Source organism: Gallus gallus, chromosome 4 (genome assembly GCF_016699485.2).
Source record: "Gallus gallus isolate bGalGal1 chromosome 4, bGalGal1.mat.broiler.GRCg7b, whole genome shotgun sequence".
Classification (NCBI taxonomy): Eukaryota; Metazoa; Chordata; class Aves; order Galliformes; family Phasianidae; genus Gallus; species Gallus gallus.
The window spans coordinates 66147579-66166784 of NC_052535.1; the positions used below are offsets into that span (position 1 = coordinate 66147579).

Below are 19206 nucleotides of genomic sequence, written 5' to 3' on the forward strand. Positions count from 1 at the left end.
ACTTTTGTCCTAAAATAATCTTTGCTATTATGCCGTAGAAATGGCCATTATTAATTAATTAATAGGCCTGATTACATGTAAGTGAAGTCTTCCATCCCTGAAGTCACAGTCCATCACAAAAATATGCATACAGAAGTGTTTGCTGTACACACAGCATGCTGCTGGACTGTAGCTCTGAAAGCACAAGTAGAAAGCAACGGTGATGTGACTGGAGGGAGAAACAACCTCTTCTGAACAATTAAGACAGTGTTGTTTCATTAAGATTCTTCTCAGAAGGAGGATTAGCTAGTTGAAAGTGGTTTGTTCAAGTTCTACAACCTGCTACTCAAAACATTTTCTCTGGTATCATCAGAATAGTGCCAGTTTCTTCCTTTAGTAGCTACAAAGTAACAGACATTATACCGGCCCTTTGCTCCTGCTACTGCTGGTATCTGGCACAAGAAAGGAAGTAAGATGTGCTTTATGAAGCTGACAAGTATTTGCTGTCAGTAGAGGAAGACCAGACAATCTTCAGCTCCAAATTAAAATTATATTTACTGGAGTGCTTCTCTGCCCATTTCCCAAAACACTCTGGTTCTTTAATGGACCTATTTTATTGTCTGAGTTCCACTTTTCCTGGCAGCATGGCTGTAGAAGTCATGTAGATTTATTTTGTTTCACATCCAGTCTTTGCTCTGTTCACTGTCCACATTTCCTCTGCTGAAACTTTGTGCCTTTTGCCCAGACGGTGCTGACTTGTTGTGCTCTGCCTCTCTGATCTCTGTTCTCTCTTTTAGTGCAGCTAGTGTCTGCTCCCTGACTCCTTCAACCCTACTAAAAATCCAGATACTTGTCAGAGCTCTTCTGTTTCTAATCTGTGTCGACTCACCCCTACAGTTTCTTTTGTGGTATTTCTAGGTATTCCTAGCAATCAGATGGCTCCAATGGCAACTCATCACTGGAGTCTAGTCCCACTCTTAAACTCTTATACTCTTACACTCTTATACTCTTTCATCCAAGCTGCATAATTCCAATTTTATTCCAGCTTCACACCCTAAGAAGAGTTTTGCCTTGAGCTAATATCCTTTTAAGAAGAGGCGTCTTCCTGGAGTGTGGTGGGGGGAAGAAGAGGGGTCAGGGGATCCTACTGTGTCCATTCCAGACATGACCCTGAAACTACTGTTCAGGATAGAAGCTTGACATTCTTCTTTTTCTAGTTGCTTTGCTTCTTTTCTGAGCATAAGGGCTTTCTTTGAAGAGTGTCATGTGTTTGTTTTTTTTTCAATTAAACGAAAAAAAGCAGAATACATCCTTATTACAGAAAGGGCGTCTTCTAAAATTTCAGCCGCTGCTTTTCTGTATGTTATTTTAATGGCTTAAATACTTACAAGTGCTTTTCTTTAATGGGAAAATATTTTTCCCTATTTTTAACCTATAGTATGGAAATAGCAATCTAATTTTGGCTTAGTGTATTCAACATGAGGTAGACATCATATGTTAGACTTCATTTGATCGCATTTTTTGGCAATGCTTTATAGGAAGCTAAACAATGGATTAACACTTGGAAGCAAAGTAATTTGTAAGCATGGGAGATACGGTGCTACATTTTATCTGTAAGAGATATATAACTTTCTTGGGCTGCTAATTATTTTTATAAGTGGCTTTTGGGAACGTTATTTAAAATCTGCGTTTCCTTGTTTTTACTCCTGATGCAATGTCAACAATTTCTGGTTTTCTCTTGTAGGCTGAACTGGAAGCTTTTGAAAACAGATTAAAAGGACGAAGAAAGAATAAGAGGAGAAGAGATGAAGTAGAAATTGAACAGTCATCATGGCAAAAATATAAAAACCTCATTATGCTGCCAGTGTTTGGAGTTGCTGTTGTGATGGTTGCATGGCTCATGGTCTACAATGACTGAATCATCTCAGTATTCAGTATACCTCAGTTGGGCTTTAGGTAACTATTATTCTTAGAACGTTTAGTTTGTATGCAACAGAACTTAATGTGCATAGATTGTGTATGTACACTATTTGCAAAAGAAGTGAAGAGGAGGGAAGAAATGTCACCTTTTGTGTTATTACATTCACGGCACAAAACTGAATTCAGACACTGAAAATAATAGTAAATTTTAGTCGACACTGAAGTGCTGATGTAATTTGTCTGAGCTACATTAACGTCGGTTCTATTAATATATTATTACTTTTCCTTGTCTCCATTTCACTATAGTAAAAATAGCTTAGTATAAAATGCTTTCTTGAATATTTGTTTCTCATAAAATCAATTTAGTGTATGATTAAATAGAAGTATTTATAAGTTAGTCCTTTTGTTATATCACACAACAGTTTCTGTCCTTCACGACACTTTTATTTGTAACTACTGAGGAACTTCAGATCATTTAAGTTTTGAGCATTCTGCGGCCTCCCACATCGAAACTTTTTTTAGAGAAAAATGTGAAATGCCTCTCAATTCAACTATAGTGTAAATAATAAAATGGGCCCCCTTGGAGACTTTTTTTTAATTGCTGTTGTTTTTCAGGGCTCGGTTCCTCAAAATCAAATCAACTGAAAACTTGATTCAGTGAATGGATGCATACACTGAGCATAGGTGTGAAGTACTTTCAGCATAGAGGGAGATGTTCTCATTGTTTTCCATGTAACCAAGGGCAGAAAAGCAAATTGAAACTAAACTTAGAGCATTGCTTCTATATTTTTATGGAGAATGGTCACATTTGACTAATTGCTTAGATGTACACAAATGTAAAGTAGTTGAATAGTGTACCAGTACAACTATATGTTGTTCTGAAGCCATCTGGATGGTGCTTTCCAGTACTGTAAAAACTATCTAGCTAATCTTTTAAATATCTCAATATTACTGACAGTTTCAAATGCCTTGCTTTGGGAAATTGAGTGATTGGTAGAACTGCAAGGTTTACATGGCTTTGAGATTACAAGAAAAGCTATATTGTCTCAGCTGAAGGGCTGCAAGTTTAGTTTGGGATGTAAGGGAAAAATCAGAAGATGATTTTATTTTTTTTTAAATCTCTGCTGGAAATGTTATGCTGATATTTGAGCAACGTGTGTATCCAAAGAGTGCTTTACAAGATCCTTTGAAAGAGAAGGTACAAAGCTTGCAATTCTTGGAGTTCTGACTGTGGGATGTTTGTTTTCCTCCCAAAGCAATTGTAATTTCAGCATCTAGTTTCTTTGCAAATGCTTGCAAAAGCAGGTGGGACCGTTTGTGGGAAGGAGTAGAGAAAATTGCAGTTTGCTCGAGAGCTCTTTCAGTCAGTTTTTAGCCTACATGTAAAGGGAGTCGATTCTCAGCTGATATCCAAATGTGTAATTACGGTTCAGCAGCAGGAAAAGCAAGAAAAGCTGCAAAAGGCAGCAGTTCCTGGGGGAACAATTTCTTGATTTTTTTTTTTTTTTTCCCCACCCAAGTTTGGTGAAAGAGAGATGAGGAAAATTTGGCAATTTTTAGCAAGAATGAGTTCTATTTGGGAGTATTACGTATGTATATATTTTTTTTAAAGTGATGATAAAAACTTACTGATTCTGTCAGATTCTTAGGCTGTTTAGTATGTAAAGCTGTTGAATTAAAATTAGCGTAGAGCTGAAATTTCACCAGGTAATCAAAGCTGTGTCTGTTGAATTCTCTTATTTCCTAGTGTGAGGAGTGAATCATTTCCGTATTGTTACTTTAACTCTTTTCTGTAATGCTGATGCCTGTGAGATAATTGCATATGTAGGTGTTGTTTCTTTAACCAAGTGAGGTGATGCCATTATGTGACTGCTTGGGCCTATATTCTCCCATCACTGAGAAAAAAAGGAGGGAGATATTTTTGTTTCACTGAAGTAAAACCTCATCTATTGTCCAAAACTTCAAAAAGAAGCTTTTGTAGCTGGAATATTTAGGTTAAGGTGAATGGGAACATTGTGGAAACAGCTCTTATTTTATGTGAATGAAAGCCATTTTTCTATGTACTGTAAGCTATTTCTTTGAAACAAGTACAATGTAAAGTTTCTCCTTGCCTGTATGGCAAAGAGAAGAAATCTCTACAGTTATAATAATGAACTGCACTTGAGTTACATGTTTGAAGTGGTTCTTAGCGTACTTCTCTGCATATTTTGCAATATTTGTGTGACACACTGAAAAGGAAAAGACTTGCTTCTGATTGATCATCTTTATTAAAATAAGAAAGCAAATGAGAAAATTCATTCCATTCATACGTGTGTGTATGTAAGCATATTCCCTTCAAAGATTCATCTCTCTCCTGATCCTTGCATATGTGAAAAACCCCTATTTTTGAGATTTCATTCAAAATAGTTCTGCCTGCTGAACCAGATAGATGTTTACTGGCATAAAAATAAGTGTGTGGGCTCAAGCAATCTGCAGTTTAATAAATCACTGTCTCCTATTCGTTGTTTTAAAATGATTTTTACAGTTCATTTTTTTTTTTTGCCTTTTGTTTTTGATTGAAGCTCCACGTGTTGCAAGCACAGCGGTGGTGAAGTAAAAGGTACAGATGAAATCATCTATATGAAGTATTCAGATTACAAAAAGTATTTTGAATGTTAACAATTTTCAACAAATAAAAATTAAAAAGCATACTGATAGGTATATATTAGAACAGATGATAGAATGTGACTTGGTTGTTGGAGGGATATCAGAGATGAGCCCGATGATGGGCATGCTTCAAAATATTCAGATACATGTAGAATAAAGAAAAAAAATAACAGAAAATAATCAGTAACTTCTGAGGGGTTTTTGTTGTTCTGATTCTGAACACATTCTGGTTAGCATTAATCTCTGTACTGAACCGGGGTGCTTATAAATTGTCAGTATTTTAACCTGAAAACTCCTTGGGTCAGTTTGTTCCCTATAGCAGTAGTGAGACTTTTGTGTATGTTAATTTAATGTAAAAACCAAGTCATACAATAAACACATCCGCAGCTACTTGCACGTTTGTTTGTTTTCAAGGACTAGTATCGAAAAGCATCAACCTTCTCCCAGGTAATAACAGCTGATGTGCTGGAATGGAAGTTCTAGGCATGCTTTTCTCCCTCCTTTGGCAGCAGTAGTTCTCACTGCTCACATTAATGCTGAAGTTACGTAATCACGTTCCTTCATGGCTGTACTGACAACGGGTTGGGAAGCCGATTAAGATGAAACAAATGGGAGTGGATTTAGTGGATTATTGCTTTGGCCTCATAAATAGACACGTAACTGATTTATTAGACGTTTGCTCTGGGAGTACTACTGGAGAGGGAAAAGTCACTATGCAGATACCAGAATTTGTTCTTGAAAGCTTCTATGCGTGATTATGGCTTTAAAGCACTGAACTCTGAGTGCTGCCATCTCAGCACTTCTGGTTCCAAAGTGTATCAGCGCTGCATGCCGCCTCCTCTGCAGGTGATGTCCGCGTGCTATGGGTTGGAGCACTCAACCTGAGGATGTTCCTGTGCCAGGCAGCAGAAGTTGGAGCCGTGTGGAAGCTGCTCTGGTGTGTGGCTTAGGATGGGGTGGGTGTTCTTGGGTGGGCAGGCTGCGTGTGACCCTGACAGCAGTTCCTCTCCCAGTATCCCTCTTCTGTTCTGATTTCATCCTGGTTATTGGGCACGGGCATCTAATTTGCCCTCTTTTTTAGTGAATGGATGGTTTATGTTTGTGTCTGCCCTTCCACTTCAATTCAGTCAATCACTCTAAAAAGGATAAAATGAGATACTGTAGAGGTCTGTATTGAGTAGGAAGGGAAACATGAAACTTTAAAAAAGAAAAAAAAAGAAAAAGAAAAAAGTCAAATGATATGATAATGACGAGGCGTACTTCTTCATTTCCACTAAAGGTAATGTTACTGAGCTATTTGTACTCTGCATTGACATGTTTATATGTTGTTCTACCAGAAAACAAGTTCCTACCAGGACTGGTGTATCAATATTGAATCACAAAATAGAATCTTAGATTCCTTAGAGTTGAAAGGAACCTTTAGAGGTCATCTAGTCCAACTCCTTTGCAACAAATGGGGATTATGAATATGGGCCATGTGGCTTAACTCAACCAAGTATGATTAAATAATTGTTTCTCAGTATTTCCATAGAACTTCTAAAAGCAGAGCTCAGCTTAGGCTTTCTCTGCGTGCTGTACATTGGCTGAATCCTGTTAGCTATGAAACCACATCAGAGTGGCTCTCCAGTTTGAGTGGGTTGCCACAAGGCTGTGAGTAAAGATTGGGTTGGGGTTTGGAATTCAATATTTCTGCTGAAAGAATGCAACCTCCCACCAGGGCCAGGCTGGCCAGGTACCATACCTTTTCATTTTTGGTTCTCATTTGCTCTCACTGTGATTTTTTTTTTTTTTCCACAGCACTAATAAATCTCTGTAGAATGCTGTAACAATAGGCTGTGACTTGATTCCTTTTGTTTTTTTAAATCAATATAGCCTGCATTATTTATTTTATACCATGTCCAAATTGCCTAATGCATAAATGTTCTTGCTTCTGTCTTCTGTTCTCCTTTTCCTACTATTTGTGCATTTGTTTAAAAAGAAAGAAGAAAAGCAAAAACAACCCAATACTGTACTCCCTCCAGAGCAGACTTAGGTTGGGTAAGAGTGCAGGACTGAAATACAGTTACGTTCAGCGGCACTTCAGAAGCACAAAATGCCCCAACTTTACACACTAATGAGAAGTGGCGCACCCTACAGCCGAAGGTAAAGTACCAGATACTTGGGACAGAAGCCGGCTAGGAGCTGAGAGAAAGTTTTTGACTTAAGGTTTGCTTATATATATATATCTGCATCTGGATGGTGTCATCCTGACTGACAGCCAGAGTCGTGATTAGGGATAGAAGCCATACTCATGGCGAATGGTTTTAACACATTTTTTGGGTGTTTTCTGCGTTTTGAAGGACTGCTTCAGAAGCACTGGAACACGCACACTAAGAACTGGGAGACTTTCAGCTCGCACTTGTAATTCCAGGACCCGGTCCTGGCGATGCTATTTTGTGGCTGCCGGAAGGGTCCCAGACTGCTCCAGTGGTGCCGTGGTGTTTGTTGCTGAGTCGAACATCGCGCTTGCGAGCTCAGAGATGCACAAACCCTCGCCATCCGCGACTTCAGCCGGAGCCCTCTCTTCGGAGCCGAGGAGGATGCGTCCGGGAAAGGCACTCCGCCGTGCTTCGGGAAGGAAGAGCTGGACCGCCCGTAGGCACGAAACTTCCTATCTCGGGGAGAAGCGGGAGTTGGTACGGGCTCCTAACGCGCACAAGGAGCAGCAGGGAGCCGTGCGCATCCTCTGCCACCCGCGGCAGCCCCGGCCCTGGGGACGCGGAGCTCGGTACGGCGGAGATCGGGTGCGGCGGGGCCAGCCCCGGCCCCAGCCCGCAGCCGGATGAGCCCCCCGCTGCCAGCTGGAAGGCTGCGCAGCGCCCACCTCAGTCGCCCTCCCCAGGGGACGGCGCTGAGGGCGAAACGAGCAAGTAGGCTGTCCCTCAGCCTGTCCCTAAGGGTAGAGCCTTTGTGTGGGAAAGGGGTGGGGATGCGGCGGCTTTCTCGCGGAGGTTTGTTATTATTGGGCGGGTGGAGTGGGGGGGAGGGGGGGGGGAGCGCACCGAGCAGACAAATTGGGGGGCCCCCCACTCCGCGCCCGGCAAGCGTGTGTGCGCCTTCGGGAGGCGGGCGGCTCGGCAGCGCCGAGGGCAGACAAGAGTGGGGGACAGGAGAGAGCGGAGAGGAGCCGGCGACAGCGCGAGCATGCTCTCCATGCAACAGTTCCCTGCCCTGCCCGCGGAGGAGGAGCGCTACCGGCAGGTCCTCTCCGCCAGAAGGGTAAGGCAAGCCCGAAAGCGCCCGCAGGCTGCGTGCGAGCAAGGGCGCGGTGCCCGTCCCTCGCCGCTCTGTTCTCATTCCCTGGGGCTCGGGTGGGCGGCAGGGCGCACGGGTCAGTGCAGAGTGGAGAGTCTCGCTCCTGGCCTCGTGGCCGGAGAGAAAGAGTGATGGTCGGGGCCGTGTCGCCCGAGGGGACGCGGTCCGAGGCGGCCGGGGGGAGGTGGCCGTCCGCCCCACCTGTCGCTGCGGGCACTCCGCCGCCTGAGCTCCCTGTTGCGCGAGGGGAACGCGGTGACGGCCGAGCTCGGGGACTCGCGGCGCAGGTGGGTCGCGTCGCCCACAGCCCGGTGCTAGCCTCTTGCCGAGACCCAGCTCCCGCGGAGTCGGCGGGGAAAACGAAGAGGGCTGAAACGCCCGTTAATTCCTCCTTTAATATCAGTACAGCAGCCGGAGGTGCTCCGAGCCCGGCGGCAACAGGTCCGGTCGGGCTCTGCGAGAGCGAGGTTGGGGCTTGGCCTCCGGCGGGACCCGGCCCGTGACCCCATCCTCGGCGCGGAGCCCTCCCGCCGGACACCCCCTGCCGCGGCTGTGCGCCCGACAGCACCGCCGGTCGCCGCCCTCCGCGGAAGGCCATCCCTCGGAGCGTCTCAGGGGCCGGGAAACTTGAAGCGAAAACAAGCCGTTAGTCCTCGCTGGGAGAGGCGGGGTACCTGGGCGACGGCGTTCCCAGCTCCCCGGCGGGAAGACCGAGGTGAAAGGGAGGCTAGGCTGTCGCGGGGAGAGCTGCGGGTATGGGTGCCAAAGCGCTGCGGCCAGCGCAGGGGGGCAGCGGCTGCCCCTCCCACCTCTGGCCGACCGAGCAGGTGTCTGCCGGTGCGGGTCACGCCGCAGGGCGGGCGGGAGCGGCAGGAGGCTGCGGGCGCTCCGGTGTCAGCGCGCTCGGGCAGCACCGCACACTGCGTGCCCCAGCGAGGTAACGCACGCGATTTGCCAACTCTGAGCTTTTGCACTTGAAAAGACGGTGGCGGAGCTTCCCGAGCCGTGAAATCGTTCCATATGCGACCAAAACGGCACAGCGGCGTTTTTAGAAGTTCCTAAATATGGCAAGATTACTTTAATTGTATCATTTCTCCAACCGATTTAAAACGCAGAATCCTTGGATGCATTTCATGGCAGACCGTTAATTAATTAACTATTTTAATGTAAAATTATTAGCAGACTGGCTGAGGCAGTGAAGCTCTAAGTGAAATCAAGTACCTAGAGCTCTTAATGCATTCGTGGGGTCTCTTGGGAGGGCTTAGCTTTCAGCAGTGAAAACATGGGAATGGATTTTTCCATATGGCCACATATGTCCTTTCCATGTTCTCAAAGATGGTCCCGTCAGCAATACTGAACTGCAGTTCTTAGTTTTGTTCTTGTCATGCATGCCTTAGTCTGGGCTGTTAGCAGCCTCTCAGGTGCTGGAACCGTTGGGGTACAGGCACAGTTGAATGACAGTATCAGGGGATATTTAGGTATCCTCTAAACACTTACTGCAATGAATCACCGACCACTGTGCTTCTCTAAAAGTTGGTAGCATTGCCTGAATGCCCTGGCCATCTCCATTCTGTACAGGGGAGCCCCAAACACTGTCCAAAACTTGTTCAGAAAGAAAATACTTGTGACTTCCCCAGCAACGTTGAAGTCCTTCAGCCCTGTGCTCCATCCTCGCTCCTCATGCACCGTTAGTACAGCCAGTAGCACTTGTTTTCCTGAGTGGGTTCTTGGGACAGCAAGCCAGGTTGCACAGCTCACTTTCCCAGATTAGAGGAATCTGCTTGTGATCTGTTAGTACCTGATAGGACCGTCAGGGCAAAATGTTGTGGGTGTTTTCCTTCCTTCCTTCCTTCCTTCCTTCCCTCCTTCCCTCCTTCCCTCCTTCCCTCCTTCCCTCCTTCCCTTTTCCCCCAGTCTTTTGGATCCCAGAACTACAAGGCATCAAAGAAAGCATTCACTTCTTCTCCAAAAGTCTTTGCTGGCACTCAGCTGTGTTCCTGTGGTAGATAACTTGAGCATGTGGTGAATCAAGAGTATAAGATAGCTTCAAATATGTCACAACTGAAAGTGTTCCATAACATGTGCAAAACACCCTGGGCAGCTTAATGTATCTGAGTTTTTGTTTATCCATTTCTTATGTATTAGATGATGTTTGCAGATATAAAGGAAAGCCAGAACTGTAAGCAGTGCCAGTAATTATTTAAAAATGCATGGTTACTTGCATGTAGGAATGTTTGTTCTTTCATTCTCATTCTTTCTTTTTATTCCCCCTCCTTTTTTTTTTTCTTTTTTTTTTTCCTTTTTCTTTTGCTAAGCTGGTACACATGTTTAGGTCTTAGCACTCTGCTCCCTTGAGGAACATTAATGTCCTGCTGTTATAGCAAGCCCATGTATAGTTGTAGCATTTCTTCTCATTTGTGTGGCCAAGACAGGAGTGCTTTCAGAGGCTGAGGTGGAAAAAAGAACCAGCAGAGAAGATGGCAAGACTAGGCAAGCCAATGTTGGGATGCTTAGACACGGTGAAGCATCCCAGCAACCCTTGTGCTCACCACGACTCAGATGGTCTAACCAGTCAATGCTGAATTCTACATAAGCCTCTTGTGCACAAGAGGGAAGGTAGTGCTTCCATGGATGTGGCCTAGTGGCTCAGATGGAGGCCCAGCTTCAGGAAGGTCAGGCCATCCCAATACAAGAGGCACAATGTAGGGACTGAGGCACTTGCTAAGGAGATAGGAGCTGCGGCTTTGACCCTCACCTGGATCTGGAGCTACAGGTACCAGGTCTCGTGCTTTCAGGCTGAACAGGGTGTGCAGTGAGGCAATGACACACAATGGGGCTGTCACCTGGTGCGGTTGGTCAGCTTTTAAAGATGGCAGATACTGCTACACTGAATGGGAAGACTGAATCCATCAGTGTGCCAGGTGTTGCTGGCAGATCATAGAATCATAGAATGGCCTGGGTTGAAAAGGACCACAATAATCATCGAGCTTCAACCCCCCTGCTATGCGCAGGGTCGCCAACCACCAGACCAGGCTGCCCAGAGCCACATCCAACCTGGTCTTGAATGCCTCCAGGGATGGGGCATCCACAGCCTCCTTGGGCAACTTGTTCCAGTGCATCACCATCCTCTGTGTGAAAAACTTCCTCCTAATATCCAACCTAAACCTCCCCTGTCTTAGTTTAAAACCATTCTCCCTTGTCCTGTCACTATGCTTGTGTGCTATCACATTGCTTATGTCCTATCACAGATACTTATGAGGCCAGAGAAAGGCTTTGTTTCTGATAGCCAGCCATGATTTGGTAGGGCTGGGTGTGAGGCGACTTGCAATAGGGCAGTTGCAGGCATGGACACGCAACCTGGACCCTTCCAAACGTGGCTGCTGGGCACCTCCTGATTTTTAAATGCCTGCAGCCAAGTGACGTTCCCACTCTGTACCACCTTCTTTTCCTACCAAGAAATAAATGGACCACAGGTTTAAACTTCCCTTGCGAAGGTCTTCTCATGCAGAACAACCTCTAAAAGCTGCTCTGTCCCCGGGGTGCCGAGAGCGGGTCGGGCCGTTGGGATTTCCCCGTCGGCGCTGTCGGCCCCGCCGCGCGAGGAAGAGCTCGTGCTGACACCCCCGGCTTACAGCCCCGCGACAGACGAACACGACGCCGGCCGCATCCCTCCTCTCTGCCCCCCGCCCCTCTATAAATAACTGACCTGTCAGATTCCCCCGGCAGAGCGGATCCCCTGACCCGGGACGCCTGCAATGGAAAGTCTGAATGCAAAACATACCGTCGTAAAAATAGCGCAGCTGGGGAGCCCCCTCCGCTCGTTCAGGCGGTGCCGCTCCGACCCTCGCGCTCACGGCTCATCGCGGGGTAACGGCTCCGCTCGCGCCGGCGGCCCTGAGGCGTTTGGCTGCCCTGAGGGCCCTCCCTGCCCGCGGTAGTACCCTGACGGTGAATTCTCCCCCCTCCTCCCCTCCTTTTAACTGTCAGAAGGAAGCAGATTTCATCAGTTCCCTTCAGGCCAGTGCTTTCTAATCATCCAACGCGGAAGAAGTAACGATTTAATGCCCTAAATGCACAAACAACGAGACAACAGTTGAGCAAGGACTTGCTGCGTTAAAAAGAGGCGAGAAGCTCGCTGCCTCTGAGGTAACACATAGGATTTTAAGCTCGTTCCTCCCTTGCGTGGAGGATCGTTTCCCCGAAGGGAGAGATTCTCCTCAGCTGTGCTTTGAAGCCGCTCTAAGTTAAAGAGATGCTTGCCGTTGTTTATTTATGCATATAATCAACGCGCTGCTATTTCTGGTTGCTTTACCTGCACAGTCTGAATATTTGGGTTTTTAAAAGCTGCAATAAATACTGGAATGTGGTATTTGGCTGTTGATGTGCTTTCAGTTTTGGTGTATCTGCACTGCGACCTCCTGTCCTGCAGTGCCCACTGGGGTCCAGCCTGCCCTGCGTGCTGTGCTGGGGTGGCCTCAGCTCACAGCCACGCACCCACACAACCGCTCAGCTATCTCAGAGACTTGGCGGCCACCTCATCAGTAATGGCAACTTGGGAAAGTACATTAACTCAGAAATGACCAAAGGTAGCATTACCTCTGTGGTTTTCTCCTCTTTGGTCTTCCTTGATCCACAAATTAAGTGGAGATGGAATGAATTAACTTGTCCATCAGATCCTTTTCTCTATCTGTGCCATTAGAGTGGAACCGTTGCTTCTCTGAGCATTGCACAGATTAGAATTCTCTCTTTGTTCTTGTTAGTGTTGTTGCACTTGAGGTAGTTTTCAGCTTGTCTTGTAAGGAAAAGAGGCTGAAAAACAGATATTGCCAGAGCTGCTCTGCAGTGATAAACTTTGTGCTTTGTTGATTCAAGCCCTGCCCCTCTTCACAAATAATGTATTTCCCACAACAATATGCATTCTGTGGTGCCCCATCTTTGCCTATGTGCTATATATAACCTATCGCCTTAAAAAGAGAGAGAGAGAGGGCACAAATTGATGAGATTTTCTAATTTCTTCCTCATAGCATAATCTACAGGGGGCAACTCCTAAGCTTGTGAAGCAGATTGCCAAGCTGTGTTACTGCAGGTGCTCCCACAAGCTACTGCTCTTCCTAAATCCCAAGGCTCACCTTTTCTCAAAAAATAAGTATTTTTATTTTGAACGTTTAAGTCATCTTTACCCAAGTTTTAGCAGGAAGGAATTGAAGGTAGATATGAATTTCCTTTTTTGGGACTATGTCTATTCCAATTTCTGACATATGCTGAACCTCATGTTTAAAAAATGAATTTGCTAAAATCTTCCACGTCTGATCTTCTTGATACCAAATAGATTTAATTTAGCAGTGATCTAACAGCAATAATAATTGCCCAGATTGTCATTGCCCTTCACCTCACACTACTCCTAATTTCAAAATAGCCTATGCTGTCACTCCAATAGTACTGAAAGTTACCCGGGAGCACTTCCTAAGAAGTGAAACTTGTTTTTCCCTTTCTGCCTATGTGTGAAGCAGAAAAAAAAAAATCACTGACTTGCTCCTCATTAGGCTCCAGGAATCAGTCAGGGCAGTTTTTAGCAACAAAACTGCTGGTAGCACTGAGAAGCTTTGCATCCCAGGTCTCTTCAATCTGCAGTTCCGTATTTGTATAATAGTGGAGTAAATGTGTAGTATCTGCTCTGGAATTCCCTGGGGTAGTGATGTGCTCTATTTTCCATTGCTCCTTCTTCCGGAGTCATGTCTTTTGCTGTGTGGATTATTTTGCCTGTGTTAAAGTGGTCACAGAACCAGTGGGACCTGGAGACTGTATATGCAGAACATGCTAGCAGTTGCCAGGCTTTCCCCAACCTCCTGCATATTCCCATTTGCAGGAAGAAATGCAGACAGCTGAGCCCACCTTGCTTTAACAGCCCATTCATTCATGGAGTCACACAGTGCTTAGAGACAGACGTTGCTGAGAGTTGGGTTGCTGTTTGGAAGATGTTGGTTCTGCGCAACGATGAAAATAGGATAGATCATGTATCTGAAAGAATATCAGAAATTGCAAAGTAGCTATCTTGATTTATTGATTTATTGCCAAATGATATGTGGTAAGCATGTCACAAAATAATTCAGCAGAAAATGCCTTTTTAAAACATAGCTTTGTTCTTGCTCAGCTGTTTTAAAGATATAAGTTGAAGTAATATGTAATGCATGCAGACAAGGCTGGAAAAGAAGTCTGAGATGATGGTGGAATGTGTTTAAAAGTTATTAACAATTCTTCCTCTCCCTTGCGAAGTCAGAGTATATGTAATAGTGTTGCTAGTGACCCGGAAAAGCTAAGAACCCAGAAAAAACCCATGGTTTTCATGTGCTTTTTCCTCATCACAGATAGGATTATTATATAATTCTCACAGATTTCCAGTGAAGATGTGAATGGGAGGAAAACTGGCATCTGTTCTAGGGATGACAATGATGCTGAATAGTCCTAGCCATAAATACAGTAGAAATTTTCTTATTTGGCAAAATAATTCACTAGATTGCTATTGTTCCAGAGATTTAGATGGAAGTTTTAAATCCCTTAAATCTGTATGTGATCCAAAAATCTTTGATACTATATTAAAGTCATAGCCAAAAGCTTATATCCTTGTAAATGCCTTGTAAATACATTTAATCTTGAGTTTTCTGTTCCAGCTCATTGTTTCATACCTTAGACAGTGACAAATAGCTTTAATCCCTAGTCATCTCTTCAATTATTTCTGTCATAATGCTATGATACTTTCAGAAAATATACTTCTTTTTCTTAATTTTCTCCTATTGAAGCAGAAAGTTCAAAGGTGATGTTTGATAACAATGATATCCTATCAATGCATTTTAACCTCTGCATTTTACACTTAGTAGATTATTGACCTGTGAGATATTATGTAATTCCATTTTCATCTTTGGGAAGAGGACAAATAACTATTCAGCTATGCTGAACAGATGAAACTTTGCTTTGATTCTAAACCATGCCTTTACTTTGATTGATATTGCTGAAGCTCTCGTCCTTGGTCAAGATTCAATTACCTTTTTATACACAATTCAGAAAAAAATAATTAGCATAAATTTAGAATTACACATTCAAATCTAAAATTTTAATTTCTTCTAAGCAGAAGTTTGTATTGTGAGAATAACCTGTCAATGAATGTATGGGAACTGCTGAATTGCAGCCTGATTGATCAGCTGAGGCATACACTGAGTCAGCCGTGGGAGCACAGGTGAAGGCAATTCACCTGTGTGACTGGAAGGGGGTGGAGCCTGGCTGCACCTCTCCTAGACCCCATTTAAGGGTTGACTGCCACTGAGGAAGGGTCTCTTTCTAGAGATTGCTCCTTTTAGAGTTTTTGTTGTGAGTCTGCAACCCAGGTGAGTGTTTTCTATCTATTTCCAATTGTAGTATTTCTAGCTATACTGTCTGTGGATACCAGTCTGACCATACTACTCTGTATATTTGTTGACTATACATATGAGCAAGAAATGTATGCAATGTAAAAGACAAATGCTTTTAAGAAGAACAGTATTATTTCTCTAACTTGCATTTGAGATTAGCATCCAACTCATGTTGTTGAAAGCTTAGGATTTTAAATAGTTAGGTGATTGTATAATGAGCAATAGGCACGGTAGATATATCATGTACTGGTTGACTTCAAGTTCAGAAGACAGAACCTACTGATTAGGTATTAATAGGAAAAATGAAAAGAAGTGTATTTGTTAATGAAATCTAGTTGTCTTTTTCAGGCTGGCCATTCTAGTAGAATTTACATGCTGATGGTGATTAGTATGCTGATTGTGAGCCACAGGGCAGCCAGGATTTCTCTTTGCTTCTTGTAATTTTCCTAGCTTGACAATTGTTATCACGAGGAGGTTTTCCTCTGACTGGATCCTTCTAATCCTTTAAATTATTTTTTTTTTAAGAATTTTTCGTTGGCTCAATTTAGGTCATTATGATTTTTTTCTTTTCTCACGGTCTCCACTTCCATTTTCTGGTGTTGATGGCTCATGGCAACTGCTTATTGAATTTCCAGCGAAGCAAGAACTTCAAGCCAGTACTGTAAGCTTCACCCCTGCACTCTGAATTATGATGGTCAGCAATGTATAGCCAGGGAATTGCCTTTGCAGATCTACCTCCTTAACAAACCACCATGCACTGAACATGTGGGTATCCAGGAAGGAATTTAAGTGGTTTCTGTGTTCAGAAAAACAACATGGCATTGTTTAAGCTTAACATGAGTAATGTTTGAAAGCTCTAGAAACTTGAAAATAAATAAGTCACAAAGCATAAATTCTGTATTAATTAAATATTCATTTCCCCCAAACACTTTCCTGCTGCCTGCTGAGGTAGGCTGAATTGATGTTCTTGTTATGGTACTGAGAAATGCTGGATAATGCTAACCATGGCTTAGTTCTTAAAATGAATGTCTTCCACTTTAGCTTAGGAGAAGTCACTGATATCTTCCATATGTTTACTAAATCTTGCTTTGGTTATGTGGCATGGCAGCATCACATATCTTTGCTACCAGCTGCTATTAATAAAGAAGTGAGAGCTTAGAATTGCGGTGTTTGCCATAAACTCCACTATTTTTTATTCTGACTATTCTTGAAAATTCAACAATTCCATTGCAAACATGGGAAAGTCCATTGTTGTAGTTGCAAATTTATATCAGTGGAACTTATAAGCAATTGCAAATATATGTAATACATAAATATGCATCGCAAAGTTACTCAGCAGCACTTCTTTTGGAAAAATGAAGAGATTCAAAGATACTATTGAAGAGGTGATAAAACTGTTCTCCCATAGTAATAAGTACTCTATTTTCTTCTCTTTTCTATCTCCTCTGCTTTCCATGAGATGTTAAGTATGGATCTCCTGTAGTTCAGAACAAATGTTTTGCTTGTGAATACTTTTCTGATGTCTAAATCAAACCTTTCTAGGGAGAACAATCATTATATTATTTATTTAGACAAATTTCAGTATTAAATAGATGTTTTTCCAAGTACCTTAAGTACCTCCAGGGTCTCCTACGTTGCCTAGATAAAACGCTGGAGCCTTTCCCCCCCAAAAATGAATGAAATGAGGAATAAATTCCTTAGAGCTACATCTCTCCTGGCTGTAGTGCTTATGTCTGAGTGACCTACTTATTCCTCCCTCAAAGCTTTCGGAAAGGAAAGAGTGAATTGTGAAAGAGATGGCCCACCAGGAGCTGACTTCCTTTTGAAATGAATGCGTGCTGCATGGTAGTAACACAAACAGCAATGGCAGCATGGCGTTCATGTGCATGTGTCATCCCAGATAAAAACTCTAATATGATTTTCTTGTTGCTGGCTCTGACAGCTGTTAGTATGTCAGCTAGATGATTCAAGGATGGGTATGCATAAGGAGTCTGCAGTCATATTCCAAAGCAAAAGCTTGACAGGTAGCAGTGCAGGTTCTCAAATACCCAGATGGTTCATTGTGTATGTTTGGATTTTGTCTCAGTAAACTTACCCTTGGATCTTTCTTGAACTGAAGCTGGATCAAAACCAGAACTGTAGTTATTTGTTATGAATTAGGAATCCCAAAGTTGTAGTCCAGAAATGAATGAAAGAAAGAACACCAAATGAATTTTAGTTAGTCTGAACAATGACTTCTGGTAATGCCCAGTTTGGATTTTTACTTTGTAATTTCATGCTGGATTAATAACAGCTTCAAAGATCACCTGAACACAATTGATCAATGAGTGTTTGTGGTAGTCTGGAGAGCAAACAACCACCTTACTTCACACTGTGTCTCCTGTAGGAAGCATCTCTGATATGTGATTATCACTACTTAAAGTGAAAACGAGAGATGGGAATGTTAAAAGCGTTTCAGGTTAACTCCAGCCATAAGAATCCATCTGAACACTGCATTTAGAATCAACTATAAATTTCTGTATATTTATTCATGGGAATGGAGGGCTGGAGCACCTCTCCTACAAGGACAGGCTGAAGGAGTTGAGACTCCTCAGCCTGGAGAAGAGGAGGCTCCAGGAGGACCTTATAGTGTCCTTCCAGTACCTGAAGAGAGCCAGCAGAAAAGCTGGGGAGGGACTTCTTATAAGGGCTGGTAACAACAGGATGAGAGGAAATGGCCTTAATCTGGAAGAGGATGGATCTAGACTAGATATTAGGAAGAAATTCTTTACTGTGAGGGTGGTGAGGCACTGGACTGGGTTACCCAGTGATGTTGTCAATGCTCCCACCCTGGAGGCATTCAAGGCTAGGTTGGATGGGGTTTTGGTCTGGTGGAAACCTACAGCAGGGGGCTTGAAATTAGATGATCTTAAAGGTCCCTTCCAACCCAACTATTCTATGATTCATTCTATGATTCTATGAAATAAAGAAGTTCCCAGCTTTATATGATGTCTCCTTTACTTGAATACTTTGTATTTCAGACTAGGGGAATGACTCAATATGATTATATGCCAGTGGTTAAAGTAAGGGTAAGATGAGTATTTTATTACACAGGTGGGAAAGGAGGCCTTGTCATCTCAGTGAACTCGGAATGTATTATGTCAGTAATTTGCAATTTTCCTGAGGATGTGGAATTTGCTGGGGGAAGTTACAGGATTACGGTGAGCTTGAATGACTTAAACCTGATACATTTCATTTTGCAAATAATAATTCATGTGACAATAACATGCTGCTAATGTTTATTGCCTTGCTGTATGAAGAAGTTATTCCCCCCCCTAAACCACACTATTTCCTTTTAGAATAACTATGGCACTTTTACATTAGTGGTATATACTCAAATCTGAATATTGAGTTTGCAGACAAAAGCTGCTCAATAGCCTATTTCTGTTGCTTCCTTAATATCCATTCCTAAGATGATCCATTTCAGCTTGGCTCTCTGATTCTTCTAACATTTGAAATGAAAAATTGTGCAAAACCTCATTTCCAGTGACTTATTGTCTGTTCCTGTTTGTAGCACATGACTTTACTTGTTCATTTGGATGATTTATCTTAGACTTTCTGCTTGTTACAGTGACTATTAAGGATGGTATTACAGTTTTTTTTGTGGATTGAAAAGTGCATTGCTAACTCTCATGCTTTCATGTGAACAAGACAGATCTGATAAACATAGAGCACTTGCAGTTCCTGTTACTCACTCTTAGACATTTGAAATATTGCCAGTCAAAAGAGGAGCTAAGAATGTTTAAATTTATTCTTACGTGCTGTCATATGTTTAAACATTGACCCTTCATATGTTCAGTTTTTGCTCTGTAACAGTGAGAACCAGGAACCTTCTTCCCATACACAGGAAGGAAAACTGTAATGTGTGACATAGTCACGTGAATCTAATCTCTGGAACTTGAAGACTAGCATCATGAGAGGTGAT

General features: G+C 43.2%; 2 protein-coding genes and 1 long non-coding RNA gene across 6 annotated transcripts in view; 2 read left to right on the forward strand and 1 right to left on the reverse strand.

Annotated features, from left to right (window-relative positions):
* Nucleotides 1-4935, forward strand: part of NFXL1 (nuclear transcription factor, X-box binding like 1) — a 44076-nt gene extending 39141 nt beyond the window's left edge. The window contains exons 22-23 of one of the 2 annotated variants that reach the window (XM_004936055.5): nucleotides 1724-1935; nucleotides 4461-4935. In XM_004936055.5, coding sequence (XP_004936112.1) covers nucleotides 1724-1897 — 174 coding nt within the window. In that variant the 3' untranslated portion in view covers nucleotides 1898-1935; nucleotides 4461-4935. Of the gene's footprint in view, nucleotides 1-1723 lie in introns of both variants that reach the window. The other variant, XM_003641238.6, reaches the window with a different exon arrangement.
* LOC124417970 lies at nucleotides 3410-11821 on the reverse strand. The gene is made up of 2 exons (XR_006939284.1): nucleotides 11621-11821; nucleotides 3410-7195 (listed from the first exon to the last, which is right to left on the reverse strand). It is a non-coding gene; the product is annotated as an uncharacterized LOC124417970 (long non-coding RNA).
* Nucleotides 7624-19206, forward strand: part of CORIN (corin, serine peptidase) — a 123166-nt gene continuing 111583 nt past the window's right edge. For 2 of the 3 annotated variants that reach the window (XM_015285490.3, XM_025150049.2), the window contains exon 1: nucleotides 7624-7803. In XM_015285490.3, the coding sequence (XP_015140976.2) occupies nucleotides 7729-7803 (75 nt within the window). In that variant the 5' untranslated portion in view covers nucleotides 7624-7728. Of the gene's footprint in view, nucleotides 7804-11711; nucleotides 11986-19206 lie in introns of those variants that run through there. The other variant, XM_040700259.2, reaches the window with a different exon arrangement.